Here is an 18,292-nt window from a genome sequence, read left to right on the forward strand (position 1 = left end):
TGCAAAAAACACTTTTCTGAAATTATATTTTGAAGTAGAAACTCTGAATGAGTTAATATAAAACCAACTTTACATCAACATTTAAGAGTCAGATCTGATAGAAATACCTGACATCTACACATTGGCATTAGTATAAACTTTTGTGCACTAAATAAGCATATAAAAAACAAATAAATATGCAGATGATGCAGTATAACACAACAACATAACGCCAAGGAAGTGACAGCAGTGAAACACCCCTAAATCCCAAAATAGAAACACTAGATGATGAACTTCAGCATTACGTAGCCAGTTATTTAAAGCCCTCACACTACATGCAGACCAAACTACACCATGAAACAAGACATAATGGGGTAAAGTTGGTTTTACATTCGCATATTTGAACCTTAATCCTTCTAATATCATTTCGTTAAAGTTTTCTTTGCTAATTCTGAATAGGGAAATCGTATTACCAGCCAAAGAACAACATTGGTCACAGTCAGTTAAATAAAGCTAATGTTGTTTTGAAGTCATACATTAAAAACCAACAACAAAGCAGTCATTAAAGCCTGCAGACACATATATTCAATAATTCATACACCAAAAACATTAACATTACTTTGAGAAGTGATACATGACATTTGAAATATTATTGTTTAGGTAACTTAGCACATGCAGATTTCTACACTCCAGTAAACACGAGTCACGTTACATTAATCACCTCATCAGCAACACTGAGTCCGCACAGCAAACTGTAAACATAAACAGAAGTTAGCATAATTCTGTAGTCACAGTTTTTACCCACCGAGATCTGCACTCTGATTGCTGTCAGAAGAGTGTTTTGTAAGAATATTCCCCCAAACTCTTTGGAGCTGATCCGAACACCGCTTCTCAAAATATTCGACTGACTGGCAACAATCGTGTCCATTCACTGTGGTATGGCAGGAATGTGTGTGTGTGTGCTCGAACCGCTATTCGACACGCGCTCCCAGGTCCTAGCGCCGATTAAAGGGTTAGTTCACCCAAAACTAACAATTCTGTCATCGTTTACTCATCCTTCCTCACCTGCAGTGTCAGGCCTGTAGCCAGCCTGGTTAAAGGGGTGGTTCTTTTATTCTCAAAAAGTGGACCCTAGGTTTAAACACTCCATTTTAAGCAATATTTTATAGAAAAGAAAACATTCCATTTGCAATCCACCTCTGGAAAACATCCATACACACTCATTCACACTCATACACTACGCACAATTCAGCCATCTGAGGTCAAGTGCTTCAAACCAGTCTCAAACGCTTTTGAAAGGGTGAGAGAACTCAGAAACTCATTGTGAGAATGAGGATGTCTGCTTATTTGTGCCAGTCTGTCAGATAAAATTGTTTAAAACACATTGAACGATATAGCAGTTCCATGCGAGGAGGTTGCACAGCCACGGTCTGAGCCTGGAGTTCCCCTGGCTCAGGTGCTGATGAGACTGCGGTCTCCGTTTTAGTTCTAGTTTTAGGCCTTTCCGCAAATGTCTCAATTAAGTTGAGCTGTTTTAAAAAGAGTTCACTCATTTTGAACCTTGTTTTAAACAATGGCTATCTAATTTGTCATTTTTAGTGTGCGGAAAAAACCACCAGCAAAACTAAAGCTAATAGATTTCTTTATCCATCTCCCACCATGCAAGTACATACACACTTTAAAACACACACCTTTTTTTATTCTCATTCTTTCTTGCTTTGTCAATATATCTTAGTGTATACTGATTCATAATCAATTTAAATTATGTAACAAATAAAAAAAGCAGAATTAATTTGAGCTGTATGGCTGCAGGCGTCACTGTACACCACTATGTTTTCTTATCTACATAGAAAATGCTTCTTGATTTAGGAATTCTTCAACAGTTTGACTAGAAAAGACAGTCTTCACTGTTCAGTTTATAAAACACCGTACAATATTAAGAATCTCAATCTGTTTTGAAATGAAAAGACAAATCAAACACTTTCTATTCTATTGTTTCGTCAGTCTCCTTTGGCTCTTTTTGAAAGTTCTCATACGATAAAAAGTGTCCTACCTTTTTTTCTTCCTCGCTTTCTGTTTCTTGTACGGTTGCTTTCAGAGTTAGAAATGCAGACGGGGCTATTTTGAGTGTTGAAAAGTCCTTAAAATGTGAAAAGTTTGTCAATCAAGGGCAGAGGTCTGGAACTGCTGGTAAATATGTTGTGCGCATGAGCATTAATGACGTGCAATACATTGCCTCAGTGCATCTGTCTTAACATGCCAGTAAAACTCTTCACACACACACACACGTCCTGCCCAGACATGCTGCTTCAGCAACCTCCAACAGCCTTGAAATGTGAACAACAGTGTGCAGGAACATTGGCTGAAGTAGGTAAAATCAGAACAGACAGACAAAGCAACTTCCAGAGTTCAACTATTCAAACTATTGATGCATTGACGCCTTACTTTAAGAATTAAAATTAATTTCACAACTTAATTAGCAAGAGGCTTTTAAAGTGGCCCTATTATGCAATTTTTTACAAGATGTAAAATAAGTCTCTGATGTCTCCAGAGTGTGTGTGTGAAGTTTCAGCTCAAAATATCACACAAATAATGTGTTAAAACCATAGACTGTAAAATATATGGACGTAGTATCTGTGACGTCACCCATAGGTTTCTAAAGAGCGCAAAAGAAGCCACAAGTAGGCGTGGCCAACCGTCGCCATTTTGTTTGCGCGTCATCACACCCACGGCGGGATACCAAACAACGGCAAAGAGGCGGAGAGTGGGCGGAGCTACAGACACTGCTGGCATTTAGCTTGGACCTGGTTCAGACACACTTTACTTTGGGAGAACGCTTAATACTTTATCACCTGCGACTCGTTTGTGTTCTGACCACTTGTGTTTGATTGTACACTATATCAATAAAGTGTTTAGACTTTAAAAACACTGCTGTAATACATTAAGCCACTGAACATTGTTCTTATGACGTTTTTCAACAGGAGGAAAACGCGAATTACTTCCAAACCCTTCAAATATAGTCTGTGTTAGTTAATGTAAGACCATTGATGAAATCCAGCATAACACTGTATGACAACACTTCAGACGACTGTTCTAGAGCCTACAGCTAATCAATCTGTCAGCTCTAAATATAAACGATAAATGATCTTAAATAAAACAAATACATGTATAGAGATGGTATATAAGTATATAACTTTACTCACATGGGAAACGGAGGCCACGTGAATGGTTTGTGAGCACAATTAAGTGCACTCAGCATGCCATGCCATCTAATAATTGTAGGAAACAAGTCCAAAAGGCAGTCGACTGTGTAAAGCCACATAAAACAACACAGAAATACGATAAATACGCCGAGTTCAGAGGCTAATCTGCAGGATTCAGCTGAAGTGACGTGACGGCGACCAGCGAGACCTAGCTGTCACTCAAGTGGCCACGCCCTTAATTATGCAAACTTAATATAACTTAATATAAAGGAAACAGATGAGTTATAAAAAAATTCACCCCCCTCACAGTTGTCATGAAGGGTAATATTAGCTGTAATAACCAAAATCTTTTCTTGTACCAGGCTGTAAACACCTTTTTTTCTGCTGTAAAGTTGGTAATTTTAACACTGGGCTCAATTGAAATTTTCTCTATTTTGGAGCCAGGAGCGGCCAGGACTAGCGGAATTTCGGATGAATTGCAGTTTTAGTTACTTCCGTATTGGCTTCCTGAGGGAGAGCGGGAGGTTGCCGCTTGGTTAAAACTCTCTTAAACTGACCCTTTTAGGCTGTTATCCTAATTGTGCCGTTTTGGTGACTGTCGCTTTAAATTCAAATGAGATTGTGGCGTTTTCAAAAGAGGGCGGAGCTACAAATGACTGCGTGTCAGAATAGCCAGCCTGATCTCACGAATAAAACGTAAGTATTTTACGTTTTGCCAGTTTAGTGGCTAATTCGTACGAGTTCAGTCGTATGAAATTGTACAATTTTAAAAAGGAGGCGTGGCACCTAACCCCACCCCTAAATCCAACCGTCATTGGGGGATGAGCAAATCGTACTAAAATGTACGAATTAGATCGTACGAATTCATACGAATTAGCCACTAAATGAAAAAGTTACGAATTGCCGTGAGATTGTGTCAGAATAGCGGCAGATTCAATAACAAAACTAATGTTTATTCATTCATTCATTTTCTTTACAGCTTAGTCGCTTTATTAATCAGGGGTCGCCACAGCAGAATGAACCGCCAACTTATCCATCATATGTTTTGCGCAGCGGATGCCCATGCAGCTGCAACTCATCACTGGGAAACACCCATACACTCTTGCATTCACACTCATACACTACGGCCAACTTAGCCTACCCAATGTGTTTATACTGTGGGGGAAACCAGAGCACACGGAGGAAACCAACGCGAATATGGGGAGAACATGCAAACTGAACTTCTTGCTGTGAGGCGATCGTGTTACCCACTGCGCCACCGTGACTCCCCAAGACTAATGTTATCTCTGTGAAAAAATAAAGATGTGAAAAGAAGTGGCTTAGAAAAAGACAACAGCAGAACTTTGTTTCAAGAAAGAAACTAACATTTACTGTAAGTACAAAAACAACAACAACATACATTTTACAGTCGAGTGGCAACACTGTAGATCCCAGAGCAACTAAACATGTTACACTTCCCCCCTCGGTAGCCATTTTTAGCTGTTCCAGAATTCAATGGGTTCCCACCCTTAACCATAATTATACCTCACTCCAAGTGTATACACACACATTCCACATTATTTGATCATGTGGTGCTTTTGCTTCATTATTAGCCAAACTGCATTCAAAAAAGAATGTACGGTCTTTGCTTCACCGAGTAATATTTGTGAATTATATAAACTAAGCGATAATTATAATCATTGTTAACTGGAATGACTCTACTGCACTTTATTGTATTACCATTTAGATGATTATAACATCACATTATGATCAATATTTCACATTACGACCACACAGTAATTCTATGTAAACGCTAGCTTCATAAACTCCAAACATCTTCCCTAACAAACATCTTCAGTAAACTTAAGTTTTACAGTATCTATTTATATGTATAGATGTGTTATATACATATGTTATATGCTATATGTATATGTCTATAACACATCTATACATATACATATAAATATAACGTATCAGTCACATAGGTTTGTTACATAGCAATGCATTGTATCATCATGTTAAAAAATATTATATATGATCATTATATATATATATATATATATATATATATATATATATATAAATATATATATATATATATATATATATATATATATATATATATATATATATATATATATATATATATATATATATATATATGTGTGTGTGTGTGTGTGTGTGTGTGTGTGTGTGTATACAGTTGAAGTCAGAATTATTAGCCCCCTTTGAATTTTTTTGCCTTTTTTAAATATTTCCAAAATGATGTGTAACAGGGCAAGGAAATTTTCACAGTATGTCTGATAATATTTTTTTCTTCTAGAGAAAGTCTTATTTGTCTCATTTTGGCTAGAATAAAAGCAGTTTTACATTTTTTAAAACACCATTTTAATGTCAATATTATTAGCCCCTTTAAGCTATATATTTTCGATAGTCTACAGAACAAACCATCGCTATACAATAACTTGCCTAATTAACCTAGTTAAGCCTTTAAATGTCACTTTAAGCTGTATAGAAGTGTCTTGATAAATATCTAGTCTAATATTATTTACTGTCTTTATGACAAAGATAAAATAAACCAGTTATTATTCAGTGTTTGAACTCTCAGTAATGATTAAATCACACTGAACTGAGCTAAACTGAACTGAACTTAAACACTAAAAACTGAACTACACTGTTCCAGTTACTGAACCACACTGTTCCAGTTACTATGACCATTTATGTGAAGCTGCTTTGACACAATCTACATTGTAAAAGCGCTATACAAATAAAGCTGAATTGAATTATTAGAGATGAGTTATTAAAACTATTATGATTACAAATGTGTTGAAAAAAATCTTCAGAAATTGGGGGAAAAATAAAACAGGGGGGCTAATAATTCTGACTTTAACTATATATATATATATATATATATATATATATATATATATATATATATATATATATATATATATATATATATATATATATAGCAATATCAATAAATCTGATGAGTTAAGATGGTCTTTCGTGATGCACATCCAATTTAAACATCTCAAATGAGACAAATAATTCTTGTTTTTCGCAAGATGCAGCTTTATTAATGCATTTTTAAATTAATTTCAAGGGTAAAAAGTCTTTAATGAGTTTTTATTCTGTTCAAAACAGCATTCAGGGTTTGGATGATTCATGTGTTCGATCAACTTTTCGCATGATCAATTGCAATAGAATTTTATTAAAATACAACTAATTTGATTACTTTCGACGTATCTAAATTATTTGTTCAACTAATTTTATCCAAACGCAAAGGATGGGTGATGCAAAGACCCAAACGCAAAGAAGTAAATGAACAACAAAATGGCTTCAATAGAAGAAAATACAGCTTGTGGAGTGGCCCAGTCAGAATCCTGACCTCAACCTGATTGAGATGCTGTGGCACGATCTCAAGAGAGTGATTGACACCAGCTCTGTACAGAATACAGTTTGCGTAGTGGAAATATAAACTGAGGGGAAACATAGGGAAAGCTGAATTCGACACAACACTAGTTCTGTATGCTTCATTGCGCATATCTTCCGTGAACTTCCCAACGAATTGATGACGGCATACGTTGATAACATTCCATTGTCAATAATGACCAATTAGTTGATGCTAAAATGCGCAAAAAAAAAATCATCTAGATTCACTGAGAAATAGATAAACATATTAATGTTCAAAAGGGGGTGTACCCAATACAGCTGAGCACTGTATGTCAATGTTATTACAAGATTCTGTGAAAGCGAAAAAATAAAATAAATAAAATTTTGTTCACTTAAGCCAGGGGTGTCCAAACTCTGTCCTGGAGGGCTGGTGTCCTGCAGATTTTAACTTCAACTTGCCTCAACACACCTGCAAAGATGTCTCTAGAAAGGCTAGTCAGAGCTTGATTAGCTAGCCCAGGTGTGTCTGATTGGGTTTGGAACTAAACTTTGCAGGACACCGGCCCTCCAGGACCGAGTTTGGACATGCAAGACTTGAGCAAAGTTTATACATCAATATATGTCACTACAAATCTCGATTACAAAAGAAAAAAAATAATTCATGTTTATTCGTACAATGTCATAAGCCATAAGCCAAGTTTAATGCTAAGCTAACACGTAAATATCTTAATATACGTTATTACACGGCTCTACGATCTCGAACAGTCTGTGAAGTTCACTTGTGCGATGTGCGATATCATATGCGGTCTCTCCTGCGCTGTTTTTCAGTCCCGCCTCTAGGGTGCGCTGTGATAGCAAAAGCTCAATGGTTTTGCCTGCGGCGGCATTTCCAGCAGCCAGCTGTAGTGGTGTGAGTCGACCTGCTGTCATCGCATTGACTTCTGACCCCCACTGCAAAAGAAGAGACGCTACGTTAGCGTGACCCCAGCGACAGGCGCTATGTAGCGGCATCCAATCGTCGGCTGTTCTCGCGTGGAGATTCGCTCCGGCTTTTAAAAGAGCGGACGCCACGTCGTGATGGCCACTGTAGGCAGCGCGGTGCAGAGGGGTGTAGCCGTCGCTATCATGACAATTGACTAGCGTCGGGTCCAATGCAATGAGACGCTCAACCGTTGCACACTGTAGATGAGAAAACACAAATAAGAAATGCATCGATTAGGGCTGAGCGATATGGCAAAAGAAAAGATCAGTCGATATCAATAATCATCGATATTTATGTCAAATCTTTATGTCTATCAATTTTTTAAAGGATTTTCAGCATGCCAATCCCTTTGTGCAGCTGATTTAACACATTTTGTGAAATGTTTTAGCTGTCTGACAATATAAATAAACAAAAGAACAATCCTAATCTTAATTTAGCATTTACTGTTCGAGTTTTCAACAAAGACATTGGGCTCTATTTTGACGGTCCATGCGCAGAGTGAGAGGCTAATTGATGTCTGTGCGTACAAGGTTTCCCTATCCACAAGAGCGAAAGTGAAACTAGATTATGAGATGCCTTATCTCTCACTCTCGCGCTGCAGATGCTGTTTAACTGTTTTCTTGCTTGTGAAATGCTCGGTTTTTCCACGTACACTTACTTTACGTCATGTAAATAGCAAATGTGCTTATGGCGTGACACAACTGACTCTTAAAAAGAATGAGAGATGAGACTCTGATTGGTTTATTCTCAAAACACACCTTTAACTCATTAAGAAAATGAGCTCAACCAAAAGCAAAAGTGGATTCTGACACGCCCTGAAAGCGTTTGCGCTTTGCGTTTTGCGCATGGACCCTCAAAATAGAGCCCATTAAGGTTAAGTTATTCTTTGCGCTGTGAGACGTGACCACGCATTACATAATCAAGTGTGTGCAGTTTACCTTACCTTATGGAAACACCCTCTTGACATCGCATATTGCTGGATGCATAAAAAAAACCCTGTTATGCGCACGAATAGGCCTATGCAGACTCTCATTATAAAAATCGAGAAGTTTCAAAAGAGTTTGAGTCAGACCGAGTTTATTCTTCTGAGGTAATCTAAGAATACTATCAATAGTAAAACTGCGAATAGTTTGTAAAGACTGTCCGAGTCGCTTGATTAAACCGAAACCGTGAAAACAGTTTAATGGATTTTTTTGGTGCTAAAGTATACTATAGCGGACTTGTTGTAAAGCGCTTCACCTCAGATGCAATTCGCTTTTCTTGTTTATGTTGTAGATAACTGACCAACAAAAAAAAATAAGCGACTTAACAGTCTCATCAAGTGTTTATTGAAATTGTGTGGTATGTTATAGTGTCTTTTCGTTTTTTTTTCCTGTGATGAGAGTTCCCATAAGAACTGTATATTAATACCCTCTCTTACCGTTAGTTTGCTAAAAGTGAATGACGTGCAAAAATAAAGCCCCGCCCCTTACTCAATATTCACATTAACATACGGAAATAAAAGACTTCTAGATCATGCTGACTTTAACATCCCTTACATCTTCAAAAAGCAACCAACATCATAATATTCGCAAATTGTATATATGACATTATGCACCATGGATATTTTACATCATACTTTTTCATAAATTTTACAGTACAAATATGTTAAAAATAAAGTTTATACCCTTTTTTTTTCTTACAATGTTTTTATATATATTTTTTTTTTACAATTGGTTTACAATACAGAAACAAGTACATTAAATTAGCTTTATTATCTAATTTAAATTATTAATTATACTAAGAATTAAGTAATAATTGACTAATACTATCAGTTGTCACAATCCCGATAGCGGGACGCTTAAATTTACTTCGCTATTTGCAATTAAATCTTAATCCAATCATGACAAACTATATATCGTTGGAAAGGTCTAAGTCTTTTGAATACATAATTTACATTTATTATTATTATTATTTTATATAGGAGGAGTAACAGATCAAAATCAATTTACTGTCCCCCTTCAACCTCTGGGATCATTCACGGTTACGGTTTTACACCCTAATATTGTAGTCTAAACGAAGAAATCATGACAAACTATATCATCATTCGAAAGCTTAGAATTTCTAGTTTTCATATCTGACTGACTTTTAATAAGAGATTACTGTGCAATAGTTTTTATTATTTGTGACAAGGATATTCATCAGGGTAAAGCATTACTTTGCTAAAGCAATGCACATGTAAACAAAAATCTGATGTTTTTTAGAGGCTAAATTCAAGTGACTTAACTTCATATACCATCAAACTGCCTATAATACTTTAGAATTTAACGTCTGTGTTGCAAATATTGTCAAAAGAATAAAAAAATATGGTTCAAATTCCTCAAAACGTACGTAGAGGTATCGAGCACCCTCGTATGTCACCGATCGAAACTGTATTTCAACTGGTGGTCATGTCTGGTACTGCGACAATTTGTGTAAACACAATTTTACTGTAAGCTCATTTTAGGAGATGTCAGCCTGAAATTTGGAATGTAATTTGTTCAGATATTTTGCTTTGATTTTCTGTCAAATTTGGGATGAAACACGTAAAATACATATTTTGTGTAATATAATAAACTATACAGTTATTGTTTTATTATTTTCATAAACTTAAAGGCGCAGAACTTCTATTGAAATTAACGTAGCTACAGTCTGACAAGTGTCTTCTTAAAAGGGGGGGGGTGATTTAAAATGTAATGCAAGTCAATTTAAGGCTTTGTCAAGCTTTTATGGAAATGTTTGCGGTGCCCTTTACAAGCTGAGTTTGACGCTATATACAGTAAATAATGATCACCTACTCTGTTCCTCTCGGCAGCCCATAACATCAGTTCAGAGGGAGTGTCCTGTAAATGAAGTTCCTGTTGTTGATGCCATTCCTCTGTGTGCATGGCTTCATCCTCTTCCTCTCCTTCTTCCTCTTCTGCCCAATTGCTCCTCGTCCCCATGGGAATCACATGAGGATCCAGCAGCTCTAGCTGGTTGAAATCTTCTGGGAAATCCATCACTGAAGAAAAAGGAAGGAAGGAAGGACAGAAAGAAAATTATTGTACAATTATAACTTTTATTTAATTTGAATATGTATTGTTTCGATTTTTTAATGACTACTACTATGTTATTGTTTTTATATGATCTATTTAAATATAAAAACTGCAATGCATTTGTCATGCCAATATAGAAAAATTGTATTGAATTGAGAGAAAGATAAATGATTTTTTATTATTGTTCTATTATCATATTTTTATTATTATTACATTTATTTCATTTTTATTGTTTTATTATTAATATTTTTAATAACTACTACTATGTTTTAATATATAATCTATTTAAATATAAACATTGCAACACAACTGTGATGCTAATAAAGCAAATTTGAATTGAATTAAAAAAAAGACGTAAAGAAATATTTTTGTTATATTATAGTTTTTTATTATTACCATTATTTTTTATTTAATTATCCATCCATCTATTTTCTTGTCGGCTTAGTCCCTTTATTAATCCGGGGTAGCCACAGCGGAATGAACCGCCAACTTATCCAGAACATTTTTACGCATCGGATGCCCTTCCTGCTGCAACCCATCTCTGGGAAACATACACAAACACACACACACACACACTACAAACAATTTAGCCTACCCAATTCACCTGTACCGCATGTCTTTGGACTGTGGGGAAACCGGAGCAAACCCACGCGAATGCAGGGAAAACATGCAAACTCCACAAAGAAACGACAACTGAGCCGAGGTTCGAACCAGCGACCTTCTTGCTGTGAGGCGACAGCACTACCTACTGCGCCACTGTATCTCCCAATTTAATTATTTTGTTTGTTTTATCATTTTTTACTTATACTGTTTAATTGTTTTTATATAATTTATTTAATTGTAAACTTAATAATACAAGTGTAACGTTTGTCAATAAAGTAAAAATTAATTATAAATTATATATATATATATATATATATATATATATATATATATATATATATATATACATAATAAAATAAAAAAAGAAGGAAAGAAATACAATTTAGATTTTTGTTGTATTAACATGTTTTTATTATTCCTACTTTTATTTTTGTTTAAAAAACATTTTAATCACTGTGTAAAACATTTGCTGGATAAGTTGGCGGTTCATTCCGCTGTGGCAACCCCTGATGAATAAAGGGACTAAGTCGAAGGAAAATAAATGAATGAATTTCTCATTCAGTTTTTTAAAGAACTTGTGTTTAACTAAAAACGTAGAAATATTAAATAAATATAATAAAAAATAAAACAACTTCTCACTATTACAGGTCAAACATAATAATAATATACAAAATATAGCTAAATAAAATGCTAAATCTAAACACTGATCTTTCAGTATGCATCTTTCCCACGGTGTTTCTGTCTGCAACCCTATAATGATGAGTAATACTGCACTCATATAAAAAATATGACCATAAACATTCATTCATTTTCTTTTCGGCTATGTCTCTTTATTAACCCGGGGTCGCCACAGCGGCATGAACCGCCAACTTATCCAGCACGTTTTTACGCAGCGGATTCCCTTCCAGCCGCAACCCATCTCTGGGAAATGACCATAAACAATGTAATGTTATTTTATGACGATAGAGCATGATATCAAACGACACAGCCCTACTTTATATCGATGCAACGTTAACATTAAATCATAAATAGTTCCAAACGACGTAAATTAAAACGATCCTCCCGTGTAAAGTAGTAAATCCGTGCATGTAAAGTAATTATTTGTAAATCACTTACAGAAAACAGCAATGACCAACCGTCTTCACGTTGAACTCACAAAATGTGCAAGTGACGCTGGGAAGTGTAGTTTTTTGCGCAATCAATTGCGCAGTCAGTTCGCTTTCATAAAATACATTTCCCAGAATTCTAAGGAAACAAACCTTCCCGCGACTTCCGACAGTGGGCGGAGATTGTGTACATGTGAACTCCTGTGTCAGTCTAAGGAGCTTTCTTGCTTTTCATAGGTATTATGCTTTTCTTTTTATTGTTAGCATAATTCAGCTTACAAATATGTAGAATTAAGTGTATTTTAATCAATATATGTTATTAACCTTGCTGTTCTGTATGTTCAGCATGCATGTTACCTACTGACGATATGTATGTAGTATTAACTGGCTAAAACTTTAGATCTCATCAACAGATTTGTACTTTATTTTTTTCTACAACATCAGCACGACCGTTTTTAGTATCTGCAGTCTCCTAGTATGGCATCAGCTGGAAGCACCGTGTAAGTATGAACTTTTATTAATTTTACATGTATTAATTTACTCTTATGGCATCTCAGAAATTAATTAGAGTGTTATGACTTACACTAAACTAACTGAAAGTACTTCATTATTGTCATTGAGTTTTATTCCTGAACCATTTCAAGTTTATTTTGCCTCACTAGTTTTCTAGGCAAAATATTCATGTCCTCCACTAAATATAACTGCTGTCATGTTCAAAAATAAAGCTATTGTGGATGTTATGAGGGATTAATATTATATACATTTGACACAACTATCCTCTTCACTTTCACTTTGTCATTAAAGTTAACAGTTCATCCACTGACAACTGTTTAGTTATTCATATGATAATTTTATTTGAATTTATTTATTTAAAGAAAATGAAAGTGAAAGTACTGCATCATCCATCAGGCTGTCAATTTCAGCCACAGCAGGAGTAAAGCTTTTATTTCAACTAAAAACATTGTGACTGTTATTCTGTTAAGCCTAATATATCTACACTCACTGGCCAATTTATTAGGTACACCTTACTAGTACCGGTTTGGACCCCCTTTTGCCTTCAGAGCGGCCTTAATCCTTCATGGCATAGATTCATAAAGGTACTGGAAATATTCCTCAGAGGTTTTGGTTCTTATTAACATGATAGCATCACACAGTTGTTGTGGATTTGTTGGCTGCACATTCATGATGCATATCTCCCATTCCACCACATCTCAAAGGTGCTCTATTGGATTGAGAACAGGTGACTGTGGAGGCCATTTGAGTACAGTGAACTCATTGTCATGTTCAAGAAACCAGTCTGAGATGATTCAAGTTTTTGACATGGTGCAGTATCCTACTGGAAGCAGCCATCAGAAAATGGGTGGTCATAAAGGGATGGACATGGTCAGCAACAATACTCGGGTAGGCTGTGGTGTTGACACCATGCTCAATTGGTACTAATGGACCCAAAGTGTGCCAAGAAAACATCCCCCACACCATTACACCACAACCACAAGCCTGACCTGTTGATACAAGGCAGGATGGATCCATGCTTTCATGTTGTTAATGCTAAATTCTGACCCGATCTTCCAAATGTGGCAGCAGAAATCGACTCATCAGAGCAGGCAACGCTTCTCCAATCTTCTATTGTCCAGTTTTGGTGAGTCTGTGTGAATTGTAGCCTCAGTTTCCTGTTCTTAGCTGACAGGAGCGGCACCCGGTGTGCTCTTCTGCTGCTGTAGCCCATCCGCCTCAAGGTTGGCCGTGTTGTGTGTTCAGAGATGCTCTTCTGCAGACCTCGGTTGTAACGAGTGCTTATTTGAGTTACTGTTGCCTTTCTATCAGCTGGAACCAGTCTGGCCATTCTCCTCTGACCTCATCAACAAGGCATTTGTGCCCACAGAACTGCCGCTCACTGGATATTTTCTCTTGTTCAGCCCATTCTCTGTAAACCCTAGAGATGGCTGTGCGTGAAAATCCCAGTAGATCAGCAGTTTCTGAAATACTCAGTCCAGCTCGTCCGGCACGTTCAAAGTCACTTCAATCACCTTTCTTCCCCATTCTGATGCTCGGTTTGAACTGCAGCAGATTGTCTTGACCATGTCTATATGCCTAAAGGCATTGAGTTGCTGCCATGTGATTGGCTGATTAGAAATTTGCGTTAATGAGCAGTTGGACAGGTGTACCTTACAAAGTGGCCAGTGAGATATATATATATATATATCAAACTTATATATATATATATATATATATATATATATATATATATATATATATATATATATATATATATATATATATATATATATATATAATTCTGACTTTAACTGTATATACAGTATGTATGTATATACCCTGAGCTACACACACTACACACACACAATTGTGTGTTTGGACTCAGTTTGCGCAAAATGTTTGCTCTGATTCTGATTATTTTTCTTAAATGTTTTTTTAGTGACGATGAGGACACGTTCAAGATCCTCATTGCTACTGACATTCATCTGGGATATCTAGAGAAAGATGCCATTAGAGGGAACGACACGTTTGTGACCTTCGACGAGATTATGAAACAAGCTATGCAAAATGAGGTGAGGAGATATATCATGGTGATTTTAGCTATTAATATTGCTAAATATTATTTAAAGTTATAGCACAGATTTAAAGTAAATCAATGCATTGCTACAGCATACAATTTAATGTTATGTAATTTAACAGTTTTCAGAATCTGAGAAATTGATAACTTTAAAGGGGTGGTTCATCCAAAAATAAATATTTACTTTCTAGTAGGGATGTAACAATATTGTAAATACCGTCATAACGCAATAGTAATTTTTTTTCAATATTACCGTAGGCGCATGACTCAATAAAACTATATTAGTTTCTATAAAGGTCCTGTGAATATAAATTAAGTTTTTTAGATGTTAGGGTTAATATGTGAGTCTTAAAGGGGTGGTCCACTACGATTAATCCCTTTGTTAATCAAGGGTCGCCACAGCGGAATGAACCCCCAACCTGAATCACCAACAAAATAGGTTAATATTTTGAATCAAAATCAAAATATTTTAGCTATATTTTAAAATACTGTAAAATACTTGTATCCTCTTAAAATTGCGTCCCCTGATTGGTGCATTGTCAGATATATTCCTATGCTCGAGATCAGACCAGAAAATTGGTTAAAAAAGGTGTTCAATGATTGAAGCATGGATGGAAACTATGCACACATTATTTCTTCTTTATTTATATATATATATATATATATATATATATATATATATATATATATATATATATATATATATATATATATATATATATATATATATATATATATATATATATATTAGGAATGTAACAGTATTGTAAATACCGTCATACCGCAATAGTAATGTTTTTCAATATTACCGTAGACGCATGACTCAATTAAACGATATTTTTGAGAAAAGTTTGCTCAGGCGAATGAAGCGAACTGGAGGTAGCAGGAACTACAATTCCCATCAGCTTTACGGTCTGTTGTCACTGCAGATCCAGTAATGCGGAAATGGAGTGTGCTGCTAGTAGCGGGGATGAAACCTTATATACCTGCTAGATGAACCCGTCTCATACAGCTGCCATTGCAAGGCTCAGACACTTTGTAGAGTGCAATTTAACACAACTGCCTCTAGGAGTCGCCAATAGAAATAAAACAGACACGCACAAAAAATGTGCGTACACCAGCCATGAAGCTGGCGTGGAGCTGCGCACATTCCCACGTTCAGTTCATCGTTATTAAATCCAAACGTGAGCGATTCTGAGCGTGAAACCTGGCGTACGCAAAGTTTTTGTGCGTACGCAGCGTTGATACATGAGGCCCCTGCTGACTTCCAATTCATAAAAATAAGTCATCTAGCCTGTAAGGTTGCAAAGGCTACGCTTTCGGCCGGTAATGAATTTAATTCAGGATATTCTGGTAGGATTCCAAACAGTGCTGTTAAGGGGTTTAGGTCTATTGACAATGAAAAAAACAGCAGAAAAACACATGAAGATTTTCCCCCAAAAATCACACAGTTTCAAACACGACCAGTGTGGCTGCTTCGGTTGTACAGCGAAGGCAAGTTGGGTCAAGATCAGGGAAAATTTTAGTACTAGACCAGTGTATTCTGTGCACGACCTTAAATTGAATGAGAGTACGCCTTGCGTTTATTGATGAAGAATGCATTCTTGCAAGAATAAAATCCCAAATATTTTCTTCGATTGTTAAATTCAGTTCCTCCTCCCAAAAAGCCCTCAATACACATGTTCTTGAGAAATATTTTTAATAACGTTTTTTTTACAGGAGGGTGAATAAGTTGGCCTTCAACTCTATGAGCTCTTGTAATCTATTGTCATAACTTACATTTACATGTTTAATTAAAATATAGAGAGATTTATTGTTGAAACATTTCACTTCATTTTCATTCTGACTTTAAATCGAGACAAGAGGTCTCACAAAGACTTGCATCAAATTCATATCAAATATACCTGTTGCTAAAGATTAAATTACATACATTCTTTTCCTCAAAGGTTGACTTTGTTTTGCTGGGTGGGGATCTGTTCCATGACAATAAACCGTCCCGCAAGACCATGCACAGTTGTATGGAGGTGATGAGAAAGTACTGCATGGGGGACCGTCCAATCATCTTTGAAATCATCAGCGATCAGGCTGTCAATTTCAGCCACAGCAGGTGGGTAAAGGTTTTATTTCATCAAAAACATTGTGACTTAAGTCTGATATTCTATTAAGTCTGATATTTAAACAATAGTGAATATAAATTATTCATACCCCTGGCAAAATCTGACCTAAAGTTATTCAACCAGCAAGTTGTGTTTGACAAAAATTGTCCGTAAATGACACAGGCTTCTTCCAAATGCTAATAAGACGATGTACAAGAGGCAAAAATACAGGGTGGGCCACTTACATGGATGCATCTTAGTAAAATGGGAATGGTTGGTGATATTAACGTCCTGTTTGTGGCACATTAGTATATGTGAGGGGGCAAACTTTTCAAGATGCGTGGTGACAATGGTGGCCATTTTGAAGTCGGCCATCTTGGATCCAACTTTTGTTTTTCTCAATAGGAAGTGGGTCATGTGACACGTCAAACTTATTGGGAATTTCACAAGAAAAGCAATAGTGTGCTTGATTTTAACATTACTTTATTCTTTCATTAGTTATTTACAGGTTTCTGACCACTTATAAATTGTGTTTAATGTGCTGCCCATTGTGTTGGATTGTCAATGCAAGCCTCTTCCCTCCACTCTTAGCACACTAATAGCAACACCGCAGGAGAAATGCCAGCACAGGCTTGCAGTATCCGTAGTTTCAGGTGCTGCACATCGTGTATCTTTATATCTCTGTAGTTTGATGTGTCAAATGACCCTCTTCCTATTGAAAAAACTAAAGCTGGCCGACCTCAAAATGGCCACTATGGTCACCACCCATCTTGAAAAGTTTGCCCCCTCACATGTGCCACGAACAGGGCGTTAACATCACCAACCATTCCCATTTTATTAAGGTGTATCCATATAAATGGCCCACCGTGTATATGAAAATATGTAGGAAATCTTTTTATTTGTGAATTAAATGATATAATATGTTTTCCACCAGCGCAAGATGGAGATATAATGCAGAATCAAAATATACAGTATACTCATTCTGAATACTGTATATACATATGTGTGTGTATGAAATTCCTCCTTATTATGTACAAATGTCCACAAACAGAAAACCAACAGTTCTTTTCATTTGTAAGGTTTCCATGGGTGAACTACCTGGATGATAATCTCAACATTTCCATCCCTATCTTCAGTGTGCATGGCAACCATGATGACCCAACTGGGGTAAGAGGATAAATCCATTCATTCGTTTCAGGTAGTTACTGTATGTATATACTATTGATGATAGTGCACTACCTGACACTTGACAGTTGATCCCTGTTGTAAGAGCAACACATAATAACTGGACTTCTAGTTGATCATTTGTAAAAGTGGCAG

The 18,292-nt window shown here is 36.1% G+C and overlaps 3 protein-coding genes and 1 long non-coding RNA gene across 11 annotated transcripts in view; 2 read left to right on the plus strand and 2 right to left on the minus strand.

Moving 5' to 3' along the window:
• The window catches only part of amotl1 (angiomotin like 1), a 314,310-nt gene extending 312,112 nt beyond the window's left edge, over positions 1–2,198 (minus strand). For 3 of the 4 annotated variants that reach the window (XR_015508885.1, XM_087283486.1, XM_087283488.1), the window contains exon 1: positions 785–885. The gene's annotated coding sequence lies outside the window, so the exon portion shown is untranslated. Of the gene's footprint in view, positions 1–784; positions 886–2,032 lie in introns of those variants that run through there. The other variant, XM_087283487.1, reaches the window with a different exon arrangement.
• The window catches only part of LOC147833556 (uncharacterized), a 486,957-nt gene that overhangs the window by 31,432 nt on the left and 437,233 nt on the right, over positions 1–18,292 (plus strand). The gene's annotated exons all lie outside the window — the stretch shown is intronic.
• ankrd49 (ankyrin repeat domain 49) lies at positions 6,219–12,363 on the minus strand. 4 transcript variants are annotated; one of them, XR_015508598.1, is made up of 4 exons: positions 12,315–12,363; positions 10,356–10,561; positions 7,147–7,736; positions 6,219–6,992 (listed from the first exon to the last, which is right to left on the minus strand). XR_015508598.1 is itself a non-coding variant. In NM_001017584.2 (3 exons), exons 2-3 carry the CDS (start codon positions 10,557–10,559, stop codon positions 7,284–7,286), a joined length of 657 nt encoding a protein of 218 aa, NP_001017584.2. In that variant the 5' UTR covers positions 10,560–10,561; positions 12,315–12,361; the 3' UTR covers positions 6,276–7,283. The 4 variants fall into 4 exon arrangements, 1 of the variants encoding a protein (NP_001017584.2); XR_015508599.1 differs by having other exon boundaries at positions 6,219–6,976; positions 7,132–7,736; XR_015508597.1 differs by having other exon boundaries at positions 6,219–6,984; positions 7,132–7,736.
• mre11a (MRE11 homolog A, double strand break repair nuclease) overlaps positions 12,466–18,292 on the plus strand; it is a 29,281-nt gene continuing 23,454 nt past the window's right edge. The window contains exons 1-5 of one of the 2 annotated variants that reach the window (XM_087282667.1): positions 12,466–12,541; positions 12,718–12,804; positions 14,739–14,871; positions 16,823–16,983; positions 18,052–18,139. In XM_087282667.1, the coding sequence (XP_087138793.1) occupies positions 12,782–12,804; positions 14,739–14,871; positions 16,823–16,983; positions 18,052–18,139 (405 nt within the window). In that variant the 5' untranslated portion in view covers positions 12,466–12,541; positions 12,718–12,781. The remainder of the gene's footprint in view (positions 12,542–12,717; positions 12,805–14,738; positions 14,872–16,822; positions 16,984–18,051; positions 18,140–18,292) is intronic. The other variant, NM_001320259.1, reaches the window with a different exon arrangement.

The sequence above is a fragment of the Danio rerio genome, chromosome 15 (genome assembly GCF_052040795.2).
Source record: "Danio rerio strain M-AB ecotype USA chromosome 15, GRCz13ab, whole genome shotgun sequence".
Lineage (NCBI taxonomy): Eukaryota > Metazoa > Chordata > Actinopteri > Cypriniformes > Danionidae > Danio > Danio rerio.

Bases quoted from the DNA above. Each gene is read 5' to 3' on its own strand.
- ankrd49 (NM_001017584.2), bottom strand. From the start codon at position 10,559: ATGGATTTCCCAGAAGATTTCAACCAGCTAGAGCTGCTGGATCCTCAT. The intron at 7,737-10,355 runs GTAGGTGATCAT...TCTCATCTACAG, and splicing joins GGGCTGCCGAGAGGAACAGA to TGTGCAACGGTTGAGCGTCT.